At 47.7% G+C, this 22,337-nt stretch overlaps 4 protein-coding genes across 4 annotated transcripts; 2 read left to right on the top strand and 2 right to left on the bottom strand.

Moving 5' to 3' along the window:
- Window positions 1-543: 543 nt before the first annotated feature.
- LOC121596772 (protein SDA1 homolog) lies at window positions 544-3,121 on the bottom strand. Its single transcript, XM_041921989.1, has 2 exons — window positions 1,990-3,121; window positions 544-1,903 (listed from the first exon to the last, which is right to left on the bottom strand). The coding sequence occupies exons 1-2, from the start codon at window positions 3,009-3,011 to the stop codon at window positions 604-606; spliced, it is 2,322 nt and encodes a 773-aa protein (XP_041777923.1). The 5' UTR covers window positions 3,012-3,121; the 3' UTR covers window positions 544-603.
- Window positions 3,122-5,126: 2,005 nt separating this feature from the next.
- Window positions 5,127-7,018, top strand: LOC121595718 (zinc finger CCCH domain-containing protein 15 homolog). Its single transcript, XM_041919899.1, has 4 exons — window positions 5,127-5,355; window positions 5,471-5,914; window positions 5,981-6,469; window positions 6,536-7,018. The coding sequence occupies exons 1-4, from the start codon at window positions 5,287-5,289 to the stop codon at window positions 6,794-6,796; spliced, it is 1,263 nt and encodes a 420-aa protein (XP_041775833.1). The 5' UTR covers window positions 5,127-5,286; the 3' UTR covers window positions 6,797-7,018.
- A 418-nt stretch (window positions 7,019-7,436) lies between these two features.
- LOC121595717 (homocysteine-responsive endoplasmic reticulum-resident ubiquitin-like domain member 2 protein) lies at window positions 7,437-14,826 on the bottom strand. The gene is made up of 4 exons (XM_041919898.1): window positions 12,979-14,826; window positions 10,031-10,530; window positions 9,251-9,952; window positions 7,437-9,167 (listed from the first exon to the last, which is right to left on the bottom strand). Exons 1-4 carry the CDS (start codon window positions 13,102-13,104, stop codon window positions 8,639-8,641), a joined length of 1,857 nt encoding a protein of 618 aa, XP_041775832.1. The 5' UTR covers window positions 13,105-14,826; the 3' UTR covers window positions 7,437-8,638.
- Window positions 14,827-16,843: 2,017 nt separating this feature from the next.
- On the top strand, window positions 16,844-22,092 carry LOC121596677 (alpha-aminoadipic semialdehyde synthase, mitochondrial). The gene is made up of 6 exons (XM_041921813.1): window positions 16,844-16,953; window positions 17,139-17,285; window positions 19,078-19,407; window positions 19,479-21,429; window positions 21,507-21,692; window positions 21,779-22,092. Exons 1-6 carry the CDS (start codon window positions 16,891-16,893, stop codon window positions 21,892-21,894), a joined length of 2,793 nt encoding a protein of 930 aa, XP_041777747.1. The 5' UTR covers window positions 16,844-16,890; the 3' UTR covers window positions 21,895-22,092.
- Window positions 22,093-22,337: the final 245 nt, after the last annotated feature.

Raw genomic sequence — 22,337 nt, 5'->3', positions numbered from 1 at the left:
CCAATTTGTGTGAGAAAGCGTAAAGTGTCAGTAAATGTTGAATGTTTTTCAAATACTCTCTCGTGATGTAAGATCATAATAGCGGTTCTGAGGTGTAGCCAAGATTTAAAAGAAGCTTTATTACTTCAAGAGCCGATCGCATGCATAAACTACTGGACTCGTTAGTATTTAAAAGTTCAATTTAGTGATGGGAGCTCAGAATTGGACCTACCCGATTCCATGATAAGGATCAATTGTGGAGCCAATTCCGATGCTGGAATCAATTCCATTTCCAAAAGCGATTCCAGAATCGATTCCGGAGCCAATTCCAATCGACCTGGCAATCGGAATTTGCTCCGGTAACGGAATCAGGATTGACTCCAGAAATGGATTTTAGCTCCGGAATGAGAATGAGTTCTTATGAAAATGCCGAAACCGAATCGGTTTCGAAGCCGATTCTGATTTCGGAGCCTATTCCGATGCCGGAGCCGATGTTGCAGTTAATGTTTCATGTTGCAATTAATTAAAAAAGCTAAATATCCATTAAAATGACGTACACAGTTCTTTTTGCATTGGCACTACTTTCCTTCAAAAGTAGACGCCCAAACAGCTAACCGCAGCGCTTTATTTCATCTTTTTAACGTGCAGCAAGTGCTTCCGCAGCGACATCTGCTTGTCGCGGAACGATTTCTTCACCTTGCCGCGCACCTTGTGCCGGATCATCGTGAAGTTCTTGTTCTTCTGCTTCTCGCGGTTCGTCTTGGAGCAGTGCGGGTTCATGCGATTGTCCTTGTAGCCGAACTTTTCCCGATCTTCGCGCCCCCGCTGCATGCTTTCCACGCGCGCCTGCTTGTCCGCCTTGCGCCGCTTGTAGATCATCTCAATCGCGTCCAGCTTCACGAACTCGCTGCGCTCCGTTTCCAACTGCCGCTTGCGGCTGTGGTGCGTCACCTGCTTCTTCACGCGCTCCTGCTCGATGCGCGCAAAATCCGCGTCGGTAAAGATTTTCGTCAGCGCCAGCTCCTGCATCGCCTCGGCCGTGTTAAGCGTTTGCTCGCCTGGGTTTTCCTCGGCCGGTTGTTCAGAAACTGTTTCCGCCTCCTTGCTAGCGGCGGTTGCCTTGGTTACAGTGGGGATTTTCTTCGGCCTGTACTTTCCTCGCTTTTTCGATTTTTTCTGCTTCTGCTCTTCAATTTGCTTCTTTTCTTCTTCCTCTTCCTCATCACTGCAATCTTCCCAGTCGCCCTCATCATCTTCATCTTCATCTTCCTCCTCATCGTCTTCTTCATCCTCCTCTTCTTCTTCTTCGTCCTCATCCTCCTCATCCTCCTTTTTCTTATTTTTGGAAGATTTTATCATCGTGATACCCTTCTTACTCTTCTCCTCACGCAACGCGGCTTCGAACTCATCCTCACTGCTGTCCACATCGATCCAGTCTGAATCCGACCCGTCCCCATCCGGCCCAGCATCCCCCTCCAGCTCGGGTGCATCCTCCCGCAGCAGTGCTTCCGTGCCGGGGATGTACTCCGCAGCATTAATCTCGCCGTACCGTTTCGCTTTAATTTCCACGCTCGCTTCCGTCGGTCGGCCCCGGTCCTTCTTGGCCAGCAGTGTCGGCATCTGCTCGCGGTACAGCATTATCAACGCCTTCGACGCCATCATGACCGACTTTTCCTTGTAGTTCTTGTACATCGTTAAATCGCGCAGCAGGTCCTCGTTCATCGCGAGCGGACAGCGGACGCAGATTTCACGCACCGCATTCAGCCCGATCGCCATCACATCGCTCGAGTTCCGCTCGGTGACGAAGTTGTTGACCAGTGTCTTTATGACCGGTTCGATGATTTCCGGCGGAATCAGCTCGTGGGACGCTTGGGCAGCAAACTGCAGTATGCGCGTGACCTGCCGCTGATGGGGCTGCACAAAGCTGCAAAGGAAAGGGGGGGAAACAAGGAAATGGTTACCGATGATCAATCAGGTTTCTAATGGTACCGGGTCAAGGCTTTCCCTTACCGCGTTATGTACGGATAGAAGCTGAACAGGAACAGCTCGTGAATGCCGATCAGTCGCGAGATGACGTCCAGATGCATCAGCTTCACCTCGAACCGTTCGTTTCCGTCCTGCAGCTGCTTGAACAGGCTTTCCGCCATGCCCTGCGGGTTGTGTATCAGATGGATGGCGGAAAAGTTGAACGCCACCGGGCGCTTCTTCTTCTTCTGGGCCTGCGTGTACAGCTTTTTGGCCGCCTCCACCTTCTTCTTGCGCTTCTTCGTCTTCTTGTTCACCTTGGCCGCCATCATGATGCCCTTCAGGTCCACCTCCCGGTCGCTGTCCTCCTCATCCTCGTCCTCCTCCTGCTGGTCCGTGCCGAGGAAAAACTTGAGCGACGCCACCAGCACCTTGGTAAACTTGGAAAAGCAGCCCACGTTCGCGATCACGTTCACCGTTTTCGCATCGTTCCACACCTGCTTCCGGTACAGCTCGATCATAATGTCCACCGACATCTTGGCCGCCTTCGGGTTCGTGTCCCGCAGCATCGTGTACATGAAGTTCTGCAGCGTCGAGTTCAGCTTCATGTCCTTCTGCTTGGCGTTCATATTTTTGATGTCGTTGATGATGTGGTTCTCCAGGAACGTGCGCAGCGCCTTGTCCGGACAGCGCAGCAGCTGGAAGAACAGCTCCAGCAGATCGAGCGGCGAGATTAGGTTCTTGTTCCGCAGCAGTATCAGCGCCCGGCAGAACGTGTTGCGCATCTCCGGATCGAGCGTGGTCGAGTGCGTCTTCAGCAGATCGACCAGCGTTTGCGGGAACGCCTTCAGGTCGTCCAGGTAGCACTGGGCGATCTGCGCCAGAAACATGATCGACTCGCACAGGCTCTTGTTTTCCTTGTCCGGCTCGAGCCGGAAGATGTCCAGCACGCTGTGGAAATGGTGGTACTGCTGCAGGAACTCATCGCGGTACGATTCCGGATCGCGCTTGATCAGGTTCTGCAGCTGCGGCAAATTGTCCGGCAGCTGATTATTGTGGCGCACCATCCTTTACCCACTGCGAACAATTACGTTTTCCAAGGATGTAAACAAACACGGCCAGCTACGCTACGGGCCGGACCACATGGCCAAAAAGGACGGACTTTTGAAGTATTTACACCAAGGTGCGCTATCGAACGTGTTGCAAGTGTGACAACCAAGGTGGATTAAAAATATCAGGTGTTGGCTAAGGGTCTTTGGGACTATAGAATAAATTCATGGAATATCACAAAATAATACACTTTAATCGATGTTTTAATGTTAAATAAGAACTCAAAAAGTCCAAAATATATTTTTAAGGAATACTTAATCGAAAAAAGTGGGGTAGATAAATTAAATGAACAAATTTAATAAATGTAAACAAAGTTTGAATCCTGGGGACCTTACGTCAAGTGACGAATTGTCAAAATGCACCAGAGTCCACCACCTGATATTTTTAAATCCACCTTGGTGACAACCTTGCGTTCGACGGCGGTGGATAGAGCGAGACGGCGCTATAAAAAACATCGAACAGTGTGCGATCAGAGTGACCAGAAATACCGATTTAGGCCCGTGTCTGTGCTCCATCGGATGCGATTTTATCAAAAGGCCTGTCAATTTTAAATGAGATATCACAGATAACACAGATAAAAAAAAAGTTAAGCGGTTTTCGCAAAAACTTCTGCGATTTTCGCAAAAACGCAAAACTTTGCAAAAACTTTTACGATTTTCGCAAAAAGTTTTGCGATTTTCGCAAAAAGTTTGCGATTTTCGCAAAAACTTCTGCGATTTTCGCAAAAACTTCAGCGAATTTCGCAAAAACTTCTGCGATTTTCGCAAAAACTTCTGCGAATTACGCAAAACTTTTGCGATTTTTGCAAAAACTTCTGCGATTTTCGCAAAAACTTCTGCGATTTTCGCAAAAACAACTTCGCAAATTTTTTTTTGCGATTATCGAAAAAGCTTCTGCGATTTTCGCAAATAGTTTTGCGATTTTCGAAGAAACTTCTGCGATATTCGCAAAAAGTTTTGCGATTTTCGCAAAAAGTTTTGCAATTTTCGCAAAAACTTCTGCGATTTTCGCAAAAACTTTTGCGATTGTCGCAAAAAGTTTTGCGATTTTCGCTAAAACTTCTGCGATTTTCGCAATAATTTCTGCGATTGTTGCAAAAACTTCTGCGATTTTCGCAAAAACTTCTGCGATTTTCGCAAAAACTTCTGCGATTTTCGCAAAAACTTCTGCTATTTTCGCAAAAAGTTTTGCGATTTTCGCAAAAACTTCTGCGATTTTCGCAAAAAGTTTTGCGATTTTCACAAAAACTTCTGTGATTTTCGCAAAAACTTCTGCGATTTTCGCAAAAACTTCTGCGATTTTCGCATAAACTTCTGCGATTTTCGCAAAAATTTCTGCGATTTTCGCAAAACTTCTGCGATTTTCGCAAAAAGTTCTGCGATTTTCGCAAAAACTTCTGCGATTTTCGCAAAAACTTCTGCGATTCTCGCAAAAAGTTTTGCGATTTTTGCAAAAAGTTTTGCGATTTTCGCGAAAACTTCTGCGATTTTCGCAATAATTTCTGCGATTGTTGCAAAAACTTCTGCGATTTTCGCAAAAACTTCTGCGATTTTCGCAAAAACTTCTGCGATTTTCGCAAAAACTTCTGCGATTTTCGCAAAAACTTCTGCGATTTTCGCAAAAACTTCTGCGATTTTCGCAAAAACTTCTGCAACTTTCGCAAAAACTTCTGCGATTTTCGCAAAAACTTCTGCGATTTTCGCAAAAACTTCTGCGATTCTCGCAAAAAGTTTTGTGATTTTTGCAAAAAGTTTTGCGATTTTCGCGAAAACTTCTGCGGTTTTCGCAAAAACTTCTGCGATTTTCGCAAAAACTTCTGCGATTTTCGCAAAAACTTCTGCGATTTTCGCAAAAACTTCTGCGATTCTCGCAAAAAGTTTTGCGATTTTAGCAAAAAGTTTTGCGATTTTCGCGAAAACTTCTGCGGTTTTCGCAAAAACTTCTGCGATTTTCGCAAAAACTTCTGCGATTTTCGCGAAAGCTTTTGCGATTTTTGTTTTTCCTACCGAAAACCGCCAAATTAATCTGGTCACACTGTTTGGGATTGTCAAACCCAAAACATCGCCTGTCACATTGAGGAGCTGTTAGTGCGAAACGTCGCCTTTCGGCAAGTTGGTCGCCGTGCGTGTTTTTGGCTGAATTGTTGTGCCATTTCCATTGCACAGATTGCCTGTTTTCTACTAAAAATTTCCCTAGCAAAAGACTTCCCACAGGGACATAACCGGCAGGAAAATGCCTCCAAAGAAAGCACCTTCAACCTCGAAGAAGACGGAGGCGAAGAAAAAGGAGAAAATCATTGAGGTAATTGATGACGAAAGGAGACTGCCTGTCCCGATGCGATGCTCCGACTCGAAACCGTGTGGAGTGAATACATTAATATGTGTGGCTAAAAATGCCTATTCACCCATTTCCGCAGGATAAAACGTTCGGGTTGAAAAACAAAAAAGGAGCCAAGCAGCAAAAGTTCATCTCGCAGGTGGAGAAGCAGGTGAAGAGTGGCGGCCAACATAACCTTGCCACGGGCACCAATGCCAAGAAGGAGGAAAAGGAGAAGAAGCTGAAGGAGCAGAAGGAGCTGGCCAAGCTGTTCAAGCCGGTCGCGACGCAGAAGCTGGAGGCGGGCGCCGATCCCAAGTCGGTGCTGTGCGCCTTCTTCAAGCAGGGCACCTGCACGAAGGGGGACAAGTGCAAGTTTTCGCACGACCCGGCCGTGGAGCGCAAGTCGGAGAAGCGATCGATACACGTCGACATACGCGACGCCGATGTGAACGATACGATCGAAAACTGGTCCGAGGAGAAGCTGGCCGAGGTGGTGGCTAAGAAGCACGGCAAAGAGAAAACGATGCCCACGACCACTATCGTAGGTGCATTTGCATTTGGCCGTGCTTGCAGTTTCCTTACATACGTCCACTTTTTTTTTTTGTAGATCTGCAAATACTTCCTCGACGCGGTCGAACGTTCGCTGTACGGCTGGTTCTGGGAGTGCCCGAATGGCGAGAAGTGTATCTACCGCCACGCCCTGCCGCCCGGCTACGTGCTGAAGAAGGACAAAAAGAAGGCCGAATCACAGAAGGAGGAGATATCGCTGGTCGATCTGATTGAGCGCGAGCGGGCGGCACTCGGGCCGAGCCAGACGCGCGTCACGCTCGAATCGTTCCTGGCGTGGAAGAAGCGCAAGCTGCAGGAGAAGAAGGACAAGCTGCAGAAGGAGGAGGAACGCAAGCTGAAGGACTTCAAGGCCGGCCGACAGAACGGACTGTCCGGTAGGGAGATGTTCAGCTTCAATCCGGACCTGATCGACGACGGTGCGGACGATGGCGAGGCGGTCGAGTCGTACGGTCGCAACGAGGACGATGACGATACAACCGAATACAGGGAGCTGGATTTGAACATGCTCAGTCTCAACATCAAGGACGTAAGTGGAAGGTGGAGAGTGCCAAAATGCACCAAGCTACAAGCCTTCTTCTCCCCCCTTTTGCAGGTCGATAACACCGGCACGGTCGCTGAAACGGATCGATGGGAAAAGATGGCAGCGGAAGCGGCCAGTCGAACTGCTGCCGACGCTACCGCCGCTGAGGGCGATGCCGATGGGGCGGCTGCAAACGATGCGGCACCGATCAACGAGAACCTGTTCCTCGAAGAAGACCTCGAAGGATTGGACGACGACCTAAGCGATGACGATGACGACGAGGACGAAAACAATGGCGGTGGAACTTCGAACGAGGCGAGTGAAAAATCGTGATAAGATACCGCTAGCGAACCACACTCACACCGTTTCATGCAAAACGAATAGAGAGAGATAGAGAGAGGGCAGCCTACTAGATCCTTCTAGAGTGCACAACGTCGTCGTTAGGGTTCTGTTTTTTTTGTCGCCTCTCTCCCGGATATTTCCGCCTCTTTTTAATTAAAAGCATAAAGTGTAATAAAGTTAAATTGTTCACAAATGGCTTCTATAACTATTAAATGCTGTTTGAATGTTTTCTATTTCACTATTTATCGCTTATCTTATTTAACCAATCCCTTTAACGTTACTATGTTTACATCGTTTTTTTACTGCTTTATTTTCATAATTAATACATCAATCACAATGATTTAACAAGTAAAAAATCAAGAAATATGGTAAACGGGGGGAGGCAACACAATCTTTCCCTACGCTTTATTATACATCTTTTTTTGTTTAAATATTTTTGTGTTTTCTTTTCCTAATGTTTTTTGTTGATTTTGATGCCTTTGTTTTTAGTTTTTTAGTTAGTCCGTGCTAACAATCGAAATCTGCCCACTTTTGCTTAAAGCTATAGAACGTGCGCCCTAACTCCAATCTACTTATTATTCCCATTTTCTCTCCCCCCCCTTAAATCCGGTAAAGGGTTTTTTGTTTGTTTAAATGATGTACACGTAATATCTCTATTACATTTACTCTCTTCGTACTACGCAACCCCCTATCGCTAAAACGATTTTTTTTCTTTGCTTGCCCTTTAATTTAGCTTGCTCCAGCTTTTCCCTTCCAGCGGGAAGCTGAAACGAATAGTGTTTTACATTATAATACCGGGGTTACGGAGGAGGATTGGGAGCGGAAAAATGGGAATTGTGATTTAAATTGTACAGCAATCCTTTGGAATTGCACAATATTACATACGAACCAATCCGATTCCTAAACAGAGCACCATGAAAAAGAACGAAAGAACAACTATCTTTCTGCGAGTTTTTTTTTTGCACAGAAACATATCCTGACTAACGTACACAATGGGAAGAAGAAGGGTTCTAGCTTTCATCCCTACAGGCGCTAACACCACGCTAGCACACGCAACATGCATGGGCCACAATTAACATAAAGTATTAAATAACATATAATGGGGGAGGAGGGAAAGGCATTTAAAACAAGGGAAAAAAAATAGTCAATACAGAGTGTTTAAGGGATTCTCATACTTGTGGGATTCTTTCATGACTCTTTCCTATAGGAAATGAACTTAAGGTGAAAGGAATTGGACTCTATAGCACCCTTGTTGGACAAATCGAATAGGAATTTCCAATGAGTGTCCAAAAAGCGTCCCATGCAGTCCAATTTCCATCATATGAAGTTCACTTCCCAACAAGAAAGAGCCAATGAAGTGCTATGAGCACTCATGAATAACCCTGTAAACACACACATACACACGGCGATTATCTTTTATAGGTCCTGATAAGGAGATGACGTACTAAATTCGTCACCCTGTGGGATAGCGAAAAATGCCCATTTTGTTAAGGTGTGCCGAATTCGTTGGACTGTTGTGTGGTTGGTTTTCCCTCACAAATTCCTTTCTCGCTAGGTATAATTCTAAACTGTACAAAGCTTCTGGGCTCTTCCCGTTCCGTTTTTTGTAAGCTACGTGGGTCCTGTAATATGACGCGGATGCGGCGGTAGAGCGCGTAATATATAAGAGGGGGTATACAGAAAAGCATCCACCTTTTTTTCTTTCCCTGCCTCACAAACCAGGAGCGCAGGAAGATGTAAAGAGTGGTGGTAACACTAGAAAAGAGAAACAATAACAGTGTACACCACCGAAAAGCTTACCGAAAAGCTCAGAGCAGAGCACACGCCGCCCATTTACGCCGCCGGTGTGTCCGGAATGATGGAGGTAAAGAACGTTATCACCAGCGTGCCGAGGAAGGACGTCATATCGTTGAACGTCATCCGTTGGCCCTCGGCAGCGGGCTGCTCCGCCGTACCGTGCTCATCGCTCGCTACGCTCGCCGCTTGTGCTGCTTCCTGCTGGTGCTGGTCCTGCTCCGTCACGGGGGCGGCGGTTGCTTCCGCGTTTTGGCTCAGTGGACCAGTGCGGGGGCGGGGCACCACTGTACTGCCACTGGTAGATGCTTCTTGGCTGTTGCGCGATGAGGAAGGACCTGCTTCACTGGTTTCCCGCTTGGTAGCGCTCTCCGTACCGGACGTGCCCGCCGCAGCAGCGGGTTCGTGTGCCGGCAGCTGTTCCGCGTTCTGCACAGGTACGTTGTTATGGTTTGGCTGGCCGGCCACCGGTTCCTGTTGCTCCCTGACAGGTGCCGCATCCTGTGCCACCGGCTGCACCCGGGGCGTACGCCTGTCGGCCTGATAATAACGATCCAGATGCTTTTTGCTGGGAAAGTATCAACAAAGACACAGCGTTTGCGTTAAGGATATAGGGCGAGGGCAGGAATGTTAATGTACTCCTATACTTACAGATACAACATCACACCGATGAAGAGAACCGTTAGGCATCGTATCGGCGACGAGTACAGGTATATCACGGTGATCAAAATCCCAACCCGGCACATGCTGAAGAACACATCCAGCCAGTCATTGTTTTCCTGCTCCTCCACGACAATGTTGGGGAAGCGGCGGGCACGGGCCGGAGCACCAGCACCAGCCTGTCCACCGTCCTGCTGCGCACCTCCTGCCGCTCCCTGCTGTTCGGCAGCCGCCGTTGCTACCACCTCACCACCGCTCGTGCCTGGCGCCGTGGCCGTACCGTCGCCCGCCTCTCCTCCCGCTGTAGCCGACGCTCCGGCAGCAATCGGGCTCGTGGTGGGAGTTTGCTGGCCGGTGGGCATCGGCAGCCCGGGAGCGGTGGGTAGGAAATTGCTTGCCCCATTGCCGGCCGGACTGGAAGCGGCAGCAGCAGCGGCTGGAATGTTGCCGGACGAAGGGAACCCGCTGGCATACGGGGCCGTCGCCATGCAGGGATAGTAGGCAAGATTGGGGAAAGCGCCCGGTATCGTCGTTGGCTGTACCATCGGCATGAACGGAACGTTCGGGAACGGTGGTTGCGCACCGGAAAGGGGATATGCGATCGGAGTCGTCGTCGATGTTGCGGCATTTCCGGCCGTGCCCGGTAGTGCACTGCCCGACTGCACCGCATTTACATTCGCTTGCTCATTGATGCTGGAAAGTGAGAGGGAAGGAAAGCGCACCCGTTAGAGCCTGGTGGAAGAATGACCACAACGTTTCCAATATACTTACAGGTTCACATATTGATTCAAACACTGCATGTAGGTGTGCATGTACGCCTGCAGTGCGGCCGTTTGTTCCACAAACTGTGACGGTCGCGGATTAGCTCGTGGCGCGCTGCCCGGCTGCGATACCCCCCGATGACGTAGACCATCGCCACTCGCACCGTCGCCCAGCGTCGTTTCTCCCACACCTTCACGTGAACTTTGCCCGTACGATACGCCCGGACCCGAGGTGGTCGAAGTGCTGGCAGTGCCACTCGAACCGGCGGACGCTGCCGTGCTGCTGCTGCTGCTGCTGCTGGCAGCGTTCGAAGCCATTTTGGTGCTGCTGTTGCTGTTCGATTTACTGCCGCTGCTGCTGCTGCTCCCACCGTAGTAGCTGTTCTTTGGCGTGAAAACTAAATGCACCGTGTGGGCCTGCTGTCCATCGTACTGGCGCAGGACGTCTTTCAGGACCACGCTATCGCCCAGCAGCTGGCCAGAGTAGATCAGCTTCTGTTCATCGGTGCTCTAGAGAGCAGAGAAAAGAAAAAAGGGAAAAAGGAAAATAAACATTAAATTGCGACGAAAGTGTAAATGCATTCCACGTCAACTAACACTACAACATTAACAGCCAGTTTTGGGGACGTGGTATTGATGTTCATTCAAACTACTCGATTTCCCTTTACACCTACACAGAATATGAACTATAAACAGTCTTTTTTCTCCTAAATCTCCTCAAAACCTCCGTCCTAATCACAGTGTTATTGAAAACCTACTGTGCTCTCTCCCCTCCCCATATGCTATACTGACGTTGGTTCGTATGTTTATTACCACCACACCGAATCTACACAGTTTGCTCGTTATCATGTGGCGATGGAAACGACCGTATTTCAAACGGCTGTCCACACTACAACCATTAAAAGTTTCCTTTTTTATTTTTACTGTTTTGGTACACATTCGCACAACCTCTTATCATTATCCAACTGGAAAGGGCCACGTACTTGCAGCACTCAGCACACACTACACAGGGGGGGCTGGCTCACCACACTCATACAGAAGGTGCTGCCGAGATTTTGCAAGGTTACGGTGCGTGGAGGCTTTTCATTTACTGGTACAAAAAGTTAAACGACATCTGTTTTCGAATCTGCTTAGGTGATTTGGTTTGCATTTTGGAGATTTTCTATTTGCTGGCCATCGAAATTTTTGAAAGCATTTTGTTAAAGAGCTCATGTATCTATTACAGGATTTTCCATGAAGATCTCATAGTTGTGAGACACTTGCTTAACTCTTTCTTGTTGGGAAGTGAACTTCATGTGATGGAAATTGGACTCTATGGCACCCCTTTTTGGACAGCCTCCTTGGAAATTCCTAGTGGATATGTCCAACAAGCGTGCAACTTCATTTCACGTAAGAAGGTTCCAATAAAGTGTCCCACAGCTATGAGAACTACTGGAAAACTCTGTATTACAAGCTTGATTAATAGTGTAACTGATGTAATTTAATTTAAAAATAATAATTATAATTTCACAACTCTCACAACAATGTAAACACACAACTCAAGCCGTCCGGTAAGTTGGCACAACCGCAGCTAAGCAGTTTGTGTACAAACACTAGTAACAGTGCTAAAAAAAACAAGAAAAACAGAGATTAGCACTATCTCTCGCCACAGATCGATTTAATTATCATCAAACAAAGACTGTACTGTGTTGGGGGAATTTCCACCCTTACATACACACATATACACAGTTCAGATTTTGCACAATTGCAATTACACATACTTGAAATGGCAATGGAAGTATACAGAAGATGCAAAAAAATAATAATATTACAACAAATCGTAAAAGTTTGATTAATAAAACAAGAAATGGAAAACACTTTTTGTCCGTTTTTGCATTCCATCAGGTACCAAGAATGAACTATTTCCCTATGCCATGCCATCCGAGTTGCTGGGGTTGTTGGTACAATAATCGATTTACAAAACAATGACGTGTCCCTATCTTTCTCTGCCTTTCTGCCTATGTTTGGGACTGTCTGGATGGAAAAGTTTATTCGCAATTCCTCCCAAACAGTAGCAAAAAACGGGCCAATGGAAGAGATATAATAAATCAAATACCATTTGCCACTGGCACAGGAATGTTCTTGCCGGCGACGAATGATGCAATAAAACTGTGCGCCATTGCTTTGAAAAGTAAGTAAATCTAGCGTGCGCGGGGCCGCGATGCGATCTTCAAATTACGCATTCATTCCTGTGTCGATCGATATGCTAGAATCTTCTCGCTGCAGTTTAAATTACCGTCTGTGCTGTTGAGACAAGAAGGAAGGAGAGCAAAAACTAAAAACAGAATATCCACACACACAGACCGATACACACACACACGCATAGCATTAAATCTGTACAGCTGGTTTTTTTGCTGTTCTGTACTGTGTGATTACACGTGTCCAAACAACGTTCACTGTGTGGGCTGATCGGGCCCGTTAGCGTTTGTTGGTGTGTGTGTGTCGAAGGTGACCGCCGTTTGTTCAAGACAAAATCGAACCGGTCATCCCTCCTATTTACAGCATTTCTTCCCCCTTTTGCATCATTAGCCGTTAATTGAGCCCGTTCTCACATACGGGACAGTCCCGGTCGCCGGATACGTGCATGAGTCCAGCAATTTGTCACGTGTACCCGCCGCCGTCGCCAACGGTAATCGATATGCTAGTGTGCGCTGGGGTCTGTGAATCATCCTTTCATTAACTGGCTGCCATTGAGAGACGACACCACCCGGGTTGTACTGTCGCTGTTGTGGCCTTTTTAGCGAAAATCGATTTGTGCCATGTGTGCTACAAGAACAGCAAGAAAAAAAAAGAAAGCAATTTCCCACCAAAAAGGATTGTTTTTTTGCCCTGGTTAGGGGGAGGTGATTGTGAGATGATTGAGCAAATGAAAACAAAAGGTCGACTGGCTGTCCGTCTGTCTGCCCCATTCTCACTTACCGGCTTGCCTGGGTACACCTCCGTCAGGTGGCCCTTCAGTCGGCGAATCGTCCAGGATGGTTCGCATTTGATGGTCAGGTCCTCGCACTGCTGATTGGACGCCTTCACGATCAGCGTTACATCCATGTTGCAGCGGTGTTTGTTGACGGTAGAAGGTTGTGTCTCCGGTTTTATTCCTTCAACTTTAAAACAAGCAGCGCGACGATGACGAAGATGATTGTTCCACTGCACGGCGCGTATATTGGGATCTCTGGTTGCTGAGACACGGACGTTTCTACGCTGCGGAGGATAATTGATGTGACAACACTCTACCCCTGGGCAGAACCTTTCCAACTGGTCAGCGCACGGATGGTTCCTGTCGTTCGTGGTGGCAGAATCTGATGAGATGTATTGTAAAACTTTACACAAACGCTCGCCAGCACTGTATCCACACCACTACAGCTGTTTTGTTGTTATTTTACGATGCCACACTGCGGGGAGAACCTCTATCTTGTTGTTGTTGTGTGTATTTTTTCGTTTTGTTTTTGAGACGATTCTGTTCGGACGAGGGAGGCGAACCGATGGTAAAAAAAATATATGGAAACCTCCCGAAACAAAACTCGAGGTCCACAAGGGTCGTCGTAGGAGGGTACTCCGTGCCGTTTGCTGATGTTGACGAGCCCCGTGTCTGTGTTCGTCTGTCTATTACTGCCTCGTTCCGTGTGTTTGTGTGTTCGGGGAGCAGTTGCTGATTAGAGAGACACACTCGCTGCTGCCTGCTTCTGCTGTCGCCGACTTCCGAAACGAAATGAATCTATTGCGCCACCACCAACACCCTCCGTCCAAGGTCTGGTTGTTGTGATTGCGTAGTCGGGACTTTGCTGCCTTTTTCTTGGGGAACTTCTGTGTTTTTCTTTATGCAAAATGCAATCGTCCTCGGCTGTTGAGTTTGCCAATATGTTGGCCTCGCTCGGTAGGCAAAAGAAATGAGATGAGCGCAACGGTTAGCTAGCTGGTGGCTAAATTTAGAAAACCAAAACAAAGTGTCGATGGAGAGTTGCTCTTTCCTCTCCTCGCCCGTTTCTTTTCGCACTACAATTTCGACCGACTGCTACTGCTACGGGGCACGGTGCTGCAGCAAGTTTTACGAACCGCCCGGACGACTGCAGGGGTAAACTTTAATTACACAAACGCACACGGACGCGCGTGCACAGGGCACACAGAGCGCCACAGACACACTCGGTCACTTCCTGCTGTATGCCACGGTCAGCCGTGTGACCGACGCAAAAGTTCGAGGTAAAAACTCGCGCACACACACACAGTCGTTTCGCACGGACGCTTAGGTCGGAATCCAATTCCGACGATTTTCCTTGACACTTTGTCGCTGCACACTGCGATTGTTTCTATTGCACCGTAATAAACAACAAACTCACATCTAGCCACACGACGACCGATGCACACACACGCCTACTCGCACGCACTTCTTCCGATTGGACTTGGTGCAAATACCACTCCACTCCACTGCCTGGTCTGGGGTAGGAGAAAAAACGTACCAAATGCAAACGTGCAACAACAAAAAACAACAACACAGATGAAAATCCGATTTTCCGATCCTTTCACACCGTGCACACCACACCCGGGGACGACGACACAAGCGGACGACCAGAAAAACGTGTGTGTAGAGGCGGCACAAGGCGGTATTATATTTTGCGTGTAGCAAAACGGTCGCAGCACTTTCTTCTCGTTTCGCGTTGATAACAAAATTGAGAAAGTTACTCGTTCAGCGGATCTGACGAGGCCATTGCACACCAGACGGGGTCGCTTTATTTGCTTCGGGGTTTGGTTTCCGAATGTTTGTATAGTGTGGAATTTGTGGTGCTCGCTGATTGGTCGAGGCGCGCACAGTGGGCTGCCCCCGAGCGATGGTTCGGTCCGTGCGTTGACAGCAGTGCTGGCAGCTGCACGGTGGGTAGAATTTTTGCACCGACATTTGTTCCCCGCTGACAAAAATGTTCGGTACAGTATTATAATTCTTTTAAATAATATTTTGTTTTGTGTTAACTATTGCTTCTCTAGTTAGGGTAGCGTCGTACGCGGACATGCCGGACGCAGAAATAAAGGCTTTCGAGACACATTCAGTACCATACTGCTGGATAGTCAGTTCTTGCTACGAAGGGTCGGTCCAATCTAGACTTGAACCCACGACGGGCCTATTGTTAAGTCGTGCAGGTTAAATTATTACATAAACATTATTTAAATTTTTTTATTTTAGTGATTAGACGATGCCAGCCAAACTTATTTGGTATTACCAACTTTAAAAGCACTACCTTGTTAGTGTTATGTTATCAAGGCCCGAATGTTTGAATATTTTTATTTTTTCTTAAAATTAAATTAATCATTAAATTAAAGTATTAAATAATAATCATAAAATTATTGAAGAACATTATAGAAATAAATATGAGATTAATTCACTTGCAGCAAAAACTTCTTAAACGATTTTTAAACGATTTTCTATGCGGCTCAAATGGGACGGTTTCGTGAAAGAGTCTAGCGATGTGCTCTCTGAAAGCGTGCTCACGACTCCAATCTGACTTGAGCCATTGTTAGTCCGATTCCGACATCAGTAAAATCGGAATCACTAGTTCCGCTCGGAGTCTGAGTCGTCTGAAGTCGTTTGGAAATGGAGACATTCGGAATCATCCAGAGCTGATCGGAGTCGATCGAAATTGGAGGCTCATCACGGGCCGTCCGGTGCAATGTAATTGTTATCAGGCATTTCATTTTGTTATTTTTTTTTGTCTTTCACTTTGCGCGTGCACTTTGTATACATGCCTTTGTTTCGAAGGCCGACTCCGGACGACTCCGATTCCGAACGATTTCGGATGACACTGGACGTATCCGAACATTTCCTGCTCTGATCGATTCAGGACGACTCCGGATGACTCCGGGCTAATTCGGATGACCTTGGTCGACTCCGGACGACTCCGGGCGCATCCAGTGGTTCCATTTTGCCAAAGTTTGAATCTGCGCTCCGAAGAGCACATCACTACTCCGGACGACTCCGGACGATTTCGTACGACTCTGGATGACTCCGGACGACTCCAGACGAATCCAAATGACTCTGGATAATGTTAAGTGGACCTACCTTTCCAAGTTGGTTCCAAAATGGTCGGAGTTCTATCGGAGTCAACTTCCGATTTTTATCAACTTTACTCATTATTCGTACGACTTAACGACATGGGTTCAAGACCAGAGGACTGACTATCCTGCTATGGGTAAATCAATAAGACACTGGCAGTTGGGAAGGTGAAACATTATGTAAATTTTAAAGAACAGAAGCAAATAAAGTGCGAAATGAATTATGAAGGATGGTGTTAATGGTAAAGAATCATCCCACATAATATTAACAAGCTCCCATAAATCTAAACAAGCCACTGCCATCCAGGGTTTAGATCGCAAACCTTATTTTCGATTCGAATCTTGAATTGCCTTTTGAAACAATTATTTCAATATTTGTTATCACAACATATGTCAGTTTAAAAGATAAAAACATTTAAAGTCAAATTATTCCACATTGTTCACGCAAACTTTACACCGCCGCCAGCTACACACAATAGCAAACCATTTTCAAGTGCAGTTTTGACGGGCCGGCTTTTCTTATCAATGCATTATTCCTAAGCCAGGCCCAGGCAGCGCTAGCCTTGTGGCCTCTTTGCTCGTACGCATCAGCATGGTTCGCCCAAGATGTCCGAGTACCCGGCTCGGTGCAAATCTCGAAAGACTATCAATAATGCTCGATTCTCCAGAGTGCTCTCCATGCTCTATCGTCATCTCACACGCTGCGCCTCCGGTATTCCCTGATACGGCGGAGCCTTCGGCAGCTGAGCTAAGCTGAGGCGTCGTCAGTCCTACTCCAACCGCCGAACCGCTAAGATGTTTCGTATTTTAAAATGTAGTGAACACTTATCAGCACGACACTTTACTCGTGGCAAACATGTAAGCAACCATCCAGTCTCCTGCTCTGATACGTACTGTGCGACCAGACCAATCTGATAGGCAAATAGAGGTCCACTAGGGGCGTTTAGAGGATTTTACAGCACGTATTTTTTGTAGCTAAAGCGTAGTTAGTGTGGCCTACTAAAGTTGCTACTACTTGTGGCTATTTCGTTTCCTTTCCCCAGACTGGAAAAGTGATCGCTCTGCGACGTGAAGATCAATCAGTATGGGAACGTCGAGCCTCGTTTTCACCCGCGAACGTGAAAAAACTCATCAAGCAGGGCGTCAAGGTGATAGTGCAGCCATCGAACAGGCGAGCCTACCCAATGCAGGTAAGTGTCCTCACGCGGTGTCTATCGCTCCCAGCTCACTGGTGGTCCGAATAGGAACATATCATTACATCGCATCTACACACTGTTACCAAGGATTGAGCAGAGCAGGAGCAGCAAACTGTGATGCGCCAACGTTTCTGCGTGCCCCTTATCTTAATGGGTTGAGTAATTTAAGTTGAAGATCGCGACACGATTGAACAGCTTCAGCAACCAATTGAAACCAGTGGCAGCAGCAACCACGACAGCAACAACTACTACTCATGCACAAACTTTTCCATTGGACATAAACTGTGGGCAACACATTTCGTCTTATCACCGCTTAAGCCCCCGGACACTCGCGCCAGAACACTGGCTGCGAGTGAGATAGTGACGTGCACAGAGGAGGAATTTTGTATTTCTCGCTGCCGTTGATACTTGCGTCCTTGCGTGTGTCTTCATCTTTGCCGCCCACCTTGCTACGCGCAAGACAACTTCACTCGCCGTCAGAGGAAAGACCGTTCCGATAAGCAAGCGATTTGCTGCAATTGTTGGCTTTTGCATGTCTGTTTGTCCACTCTGTCCATACCCCCTGGGAGGACTAAGACCAGAGATGATGATAGGCTGGTTGCAGTGTGTGGCAGTTGATTCCATTGCGCTGCTTTTACGCAGCGTAGTAACGCACGTGAGCAGATTGGCGCACTGCTAGTTGCTACTTTGTTTCCCACCTCGCCTACTGTTGTAGTTACTATCTGTTGCCAGTTACTTACCATTGGACACTTGAAACCGTATCATCGACGCAATATCGACCCATCATTTCAAGCCATGCTTGTTGTTATTGCAATTTGATTAAGCGTGATATAGCACATGCCGCCGATAAGGATAGCGGAGGTTGCCTGTCAACCGAGCCATCCAGCCCAGGGAGAGATACTGTGTAGATACTGGCGGCAGTAGGGCGGCTGGCATGATCTACGCCAGCCCATAGGCAGAGCCTAAAGAGTGCTGATAAGCTGGTTTTGATGCGCTGATGGCGCTGTTGTACACACCCTCGGAGAGTTGTGTTTTTGTTTTTCTTCGCTTCGCTTCGAAGCGCTCCCTGATGTAGCAGCAGGCCACAGGGTTCGGTTTGTACGGTCTCTCAATGAATGGTGGTAGATTGAATGACGAATGGTGGAAAACCGTGATTCCTATCAATGACACACGCTTATAGATTACTGTCAGCTGGGTTGGGAGTATGGATGGGATGTCGGAATTTCTGTAGCGGGTGTTTTGGAAGGTAGAGGGTGTATTAATGAGGCGTAGTTGAACTGAAACGGTCAAAACAACTCATTTTATTGGAAGCATGAATTAGTATGTTTACACACTAAAGCTCAAAACAAGCGTAACGGAAAGATATGATCGTTTGATATGATCGTAGTCTATTTAGTCGTTTAAAGCGTGATAATTTTAATCAATTTCATCAATTTGTCTCTTTTTTTACTTATGCTTGAATTCTACATCATAATTAAATAAAATTAAGATTTAGAATAATATCTAATAAGATTCTAATCATCTGAGAAGTGAAATGTTGTATATTACCTACATATTTATCCCCATTAACAGCAATTCAACTATACAAACTAATATATAATTTTTAGTTCATAATCCCCACGTTAGATAATCTTAAGACTCCATAACATTTGATGCTATTTAGTTTCAAAATCCCAAATAAACAAGTGGAGAAAGTGATGAAATCCAATCCAATCATTGGAGAAAGGATCCTATGATGATGAAGTATAAGGCAATATAAACCATTCTTCAAAACCTTCTTTCACAGGCTTATCTGAATGCTGGTGCTACCGTTCAGGAAGACATTAGCGAAGCTTCTGTCATCTTTGGCGTAAAGCAGGTCCCAGTAGATGCTCTGATTCCCCAGAAAACGTACTGCTTCTTTTCGCACACGATCAAGGCGCAGGAATCGAACATGCCCCTGTTGGACGCATGTCTGGAGAAGAACATTCGGCTAATCGACTACGAGAAGCTTATGGATCGTAATGGACAACGACTGGTAGCCTTTGGCAAGTACGCCGGCGTGGCCGGTATGGTGAACATCTTGCACGGGCTCGGTTTGCGTCTGTTAGCACTGGGACATCATACCCCGTTTATGGTAGTATCTCTTCTATACTTGTCTTTAGAGTCTCTATTTTCATGCGTTAATCAACTTTCTCTGCTTTACAGCACGTTGGTCCCGCTCACAACTATCGTAACTCATCGATGGCCCGACAAGCCGTCCGTGACTGTGGGTATGAAATATCGCTCGGCATGATGCCCAAATCGATCGGACCGCTCACGTTCATCTTCACCGGTTCCGGTAACGTGTCGCAAGGTGCACAGGAAGTGTTCCAGGAACTGCCGGTAGAGTTTGTACCGCCGGAAATGCTGCGCAAGGTGGCCGAACACGGATCCACTAACAAACTGTACGGCTGTGAGGTGAGCCGCTCGGATCATCTTGAGCGTCGCGAGGGTGGCAAGTTTGATCCCGTGGAGTACGATCAGTACCCGGAGCGATACGTGTCCACCTTCAGCAAAAACATTGCTCCGTACGCATCGGTCATTGTGAACGGTATCTACTGGGCGGTGGGTGCACCGAAGCTGATCACCATCCCGGACGCGAAGAATCTGCTCCGACCGGCCAACACACCCTGGCTACCGACGAGCCGAGGATCACCCGCGCTGCCCCATCGAATGCTGGCGATCTGCGATATTTCGGCCGATCCGGGTGGCTCGATCGAGTTCATGAACGAGTGTACAACGATCGATACGCCCTTCTGCCTGTACGATGCGGATCGTAACAAGGATCAGAAAAGCTTCAAGGGTCCGGGAGTGCTCGTCTGCTCGATCGACAACATGCCGACCCAGCTGCCACGCGAAGCGACCGATTTCTTTGGAGATCTGCTCTACCCGTACGCGCTGGACATACTGCAAAGTGACGCATCCAGACCGCTGGAGGAGCACAACTTCTGCCAGCCCGTGGAGGGTGCGATCATCTGCAGCAATGGCAACCTAACGCCGGGCTTCGAGTACATTAACGAGCTGCGGGAGATGAACAACCGATCGCGCCACAAGACGGAAGGATCGTACGAGGGCAAGAAGCGAGTGCTGGTACTCGGTGCTGGATTCGTGTCGGCCCCACTGGTAGAGTATCTGCACCGGGAGTCCAACGTCAGTATTAAGGTGGCGTCGCAGTACAAGGAGGAAGCTGATCGGTTGGCCCACCGGTACCAGGGCGTTGAGTCGGTGTACGTTAACGTGCAGGACGAAAGTGCCAACTTGCAGAACTTGTGCGAGGAGAGTGATGTGGTGGTGTCGCTGCTACCATACTCCCTGCACAGTGTCATTGCGAAGCACTGTATCGCTGGGAAAACACATCTCGTGACGGCTAGCTACGTGAATGATGACATCAGTGCGCTGCACAGTGCCGCTCAAGACGCTGGCGTAACGATCATGAACGAGGTTGGACTTGATCCGGGCATCGATCATCTGCTCGCACTGGAGTGCATTAAGGACGTGCAGGAAAATGGCGGTGTAGTTGAATCGTTCGTCAGCTTCTGTGGTGGACTTCCAGCGCCCGAACATTCGAACAATCCGCTACGGTATAAGTTCTCGTGGTCACCGCGTGGCGTCCTTCTGAACACGCTGTCCGCCGCCAAGTATCTGAGCAAGGGGCAGGTGGTGGAAATTTCCGGTGGTGGTGAGCTTATGTCGGCGCCACGGGAGCTCGAGTTCCTGCCCGGCTTTGCGCTCGAAGGCTTCCCGAACCGCGATTCGACCAAGTACCAATCGCTGTACGGGCTGACGAACATCAACACGCTGCTGAGGGGTACGATCCGGTACAAGGGCTTCTCGGACACGATCAAACCGATGCAGCTGCTCGGACTGATCGATCCCAACCCCCATCCACTGTTGCATCCCCACGGACCGGAGCTTACCTGGAGACAGCTGGTGGTGAACATGCTCGGACTGGCCGATGCGGACATTTTCATTGAGAACCTCAAGCACAGGCTGGCGGAGCGTGTAGGCACGATCGAGGGTTTGGAGGAGCTGGGCCTGCTGGACAATGTGCCCGTAGTAAAGATGGGTTCGCCGTTGGATACGCTTAGCTACTATCTGTCGAAGAAGCTGGCCTTTGGTAAGCACACTCACAAACGAACTCCACTAATTTCGTAACGGTATCTTTCACGATGTAACCTACATCTTCCTTTCCAGAGGACACTGAACGTGATTTAATCATTCTACGTCACGACGTTGGAATTCGCTGGAGTGACGGACGCCGGGAGGAGCGTGGCATCAACTTCGTCGTGTACGGTCAGCCTGCCTCCACGGGTGGTCACTCAGCGATGGCCAAAACGGTCGGATTTCCGGCAGCGATTGCAGCGAAAATGATTATCGATGGTAGGGCTGTCTCTCGCACTTCCGGCTAGGGAAGCCCAAACTAATCTTTGTTACTTTCTTATCTTTGTGCCTCTCGTTCGTTTCAGGTGAGATCCAGCAGCGCGGAGTGGTGCTTCCGTTCTCGGCGGATATTTACCGGCCCATGCTTGCACGCCTGGAACAGGAAGGTCTGACAGCTACCACGACTACGAAGGTGCTGTGAAAAGGAGCGAAGGAAGGAAGGATGATCAACATGGATAAAAATTCGCCGAATAATTTGCACAAGACAGTCGAACAATCTGGATGCTAACTGATTGCATCGAGGTGGCGCACCTCCTAAAGTTAAGATAAGGTAAAATAAAACTGTAACTCAATTTGTGAATGTAATTAATCGACACAATAAAATGTAATTTAAATCGAAGAGCTGTTTATTATAGCACAACGAAATCTGTATAAGTTTGGGTTCAACATTCTCCTTAATTCCGTCTTGGTGTCCTAAATCATTAATTGTTTATTAATAAAGACGTTTGTGAGTCAACATATTACGATTGCTATGATGTGATCTAAACCATATGGACTATCTCTTTGGTCTTTTCGATTCATCGGCCTGCTGTTACAATAATCCATTTGCTTGGTACTGATCAGTCTGGCAAGCCTATACAATAG

The sequence above is a fragment of the Anopheles merus genome, chromosome 3R (genome assembly GCF_017562075.2).
Source record: "Anopheles merus strain MAF chromosome 3R, AmerM5.1, whole genome shotgun sequence".
Classification (NCBI taxonomy): domain Eukaryota; kingdom Metazoa; phylum Arthropoda; class Insecta; order Diptera; family Culicidae; genus Anopheles; species Anopheles merus.
Note: the sequence above shows the minus strand (reverse complement) of the source record. Positions and strands in the feature narration are given on the sequence as shown.

What these genes read in the sequence shown, in the direction of transcription:
- LOC121596772 (XM_041921989.1), bottom strand. Translation starts at nt 3,011, where the DNA reads ATGGTGCGCCACAATAATCAGCTGCCGGACAATTTGCCGCAGCTGCAG. An exon ending in TTCTATCCGTACATAACGCG is followed by an intron (nt 1,904 to 1,989) that starts GTAAGGGAAAGC and finishes TTTCCTTTGCAG; the next exon opens with CTTTGTGCAGCCCCATCAGC.
- LOC121595717 (XM_041919898.1), bottom strand. Translation starts at nt 13,104, where the DNA reads ATGGATGTAACGCTGATCGTGAAGGCGTCCAATCAGCAGTGCGAGGAC. An exon ending in TTGAATCAATATGTGAACCT is followed by an intron (nt 9,953 to 10,030) that starts GTAAGTATATTG and finishes CTCACTTTCCAG; the next exon opens with CATCAATGAGCAAGCGAATG. An exon ending in ATCGGTGTGATGTTGTATCT is followed by an intron (nt 9,168 to 9,250) that starts GTAAGTATAGGA and finishes ATACTTTCCCAG; the next exon opens with CAAAAAGCATCTGGATCGTT.
- LOC121596677 (XM_041921813.1), top strand. Translation starts at nt 16,891, where the DNA reads ATGTTTCGTATTTTAAAATGTAGTGAACACTTATCAGCACGACACTTT. An exon ending in GTCGAAGAAGCTGGCCTTTG is followed by an intron (nt 21,430 to 21,506) that starts GTAAGCACACTC and finishes CTTCCTTTCCAG; the next exon opens with AGGACACTGAACGTGATTTA. An exon ending in AGCGAAAATGATTATCGATG is followed by an intron (nt 21,693 to 21,778) that starts GTAGGGCTGTCT and finishes CGTTCGTTTCAG; the next exon opens with GTGAGATCCAGCAGCGCGGA.
- LOC121595718 (XM_041919899.1), top strand. Translation starts at nt 5,287, where the DNA reads ATGCCTCCAAAGAAAGCACCTTCAACCTCGAAGAAGACGGAGGCGAAG. An exon ending in CGATGCCCACGACCACTATC is followed by an intron (nt 5,915 to 5,980) that starts GTAGGTGCATTT and finishes TTTTTTTTGTAG; the next exon opens with ATCTGCAAATACTTCCTCGA. An exon ending in TCAGTCTCAACATCAAGGAC is followed by an intron (nt 6,470 to 6,535) that starts GTAAGTGGAAGG and finishes CCCCTTTTGCAG; the next exon opens with GTCGATAACACCGGCACGGT.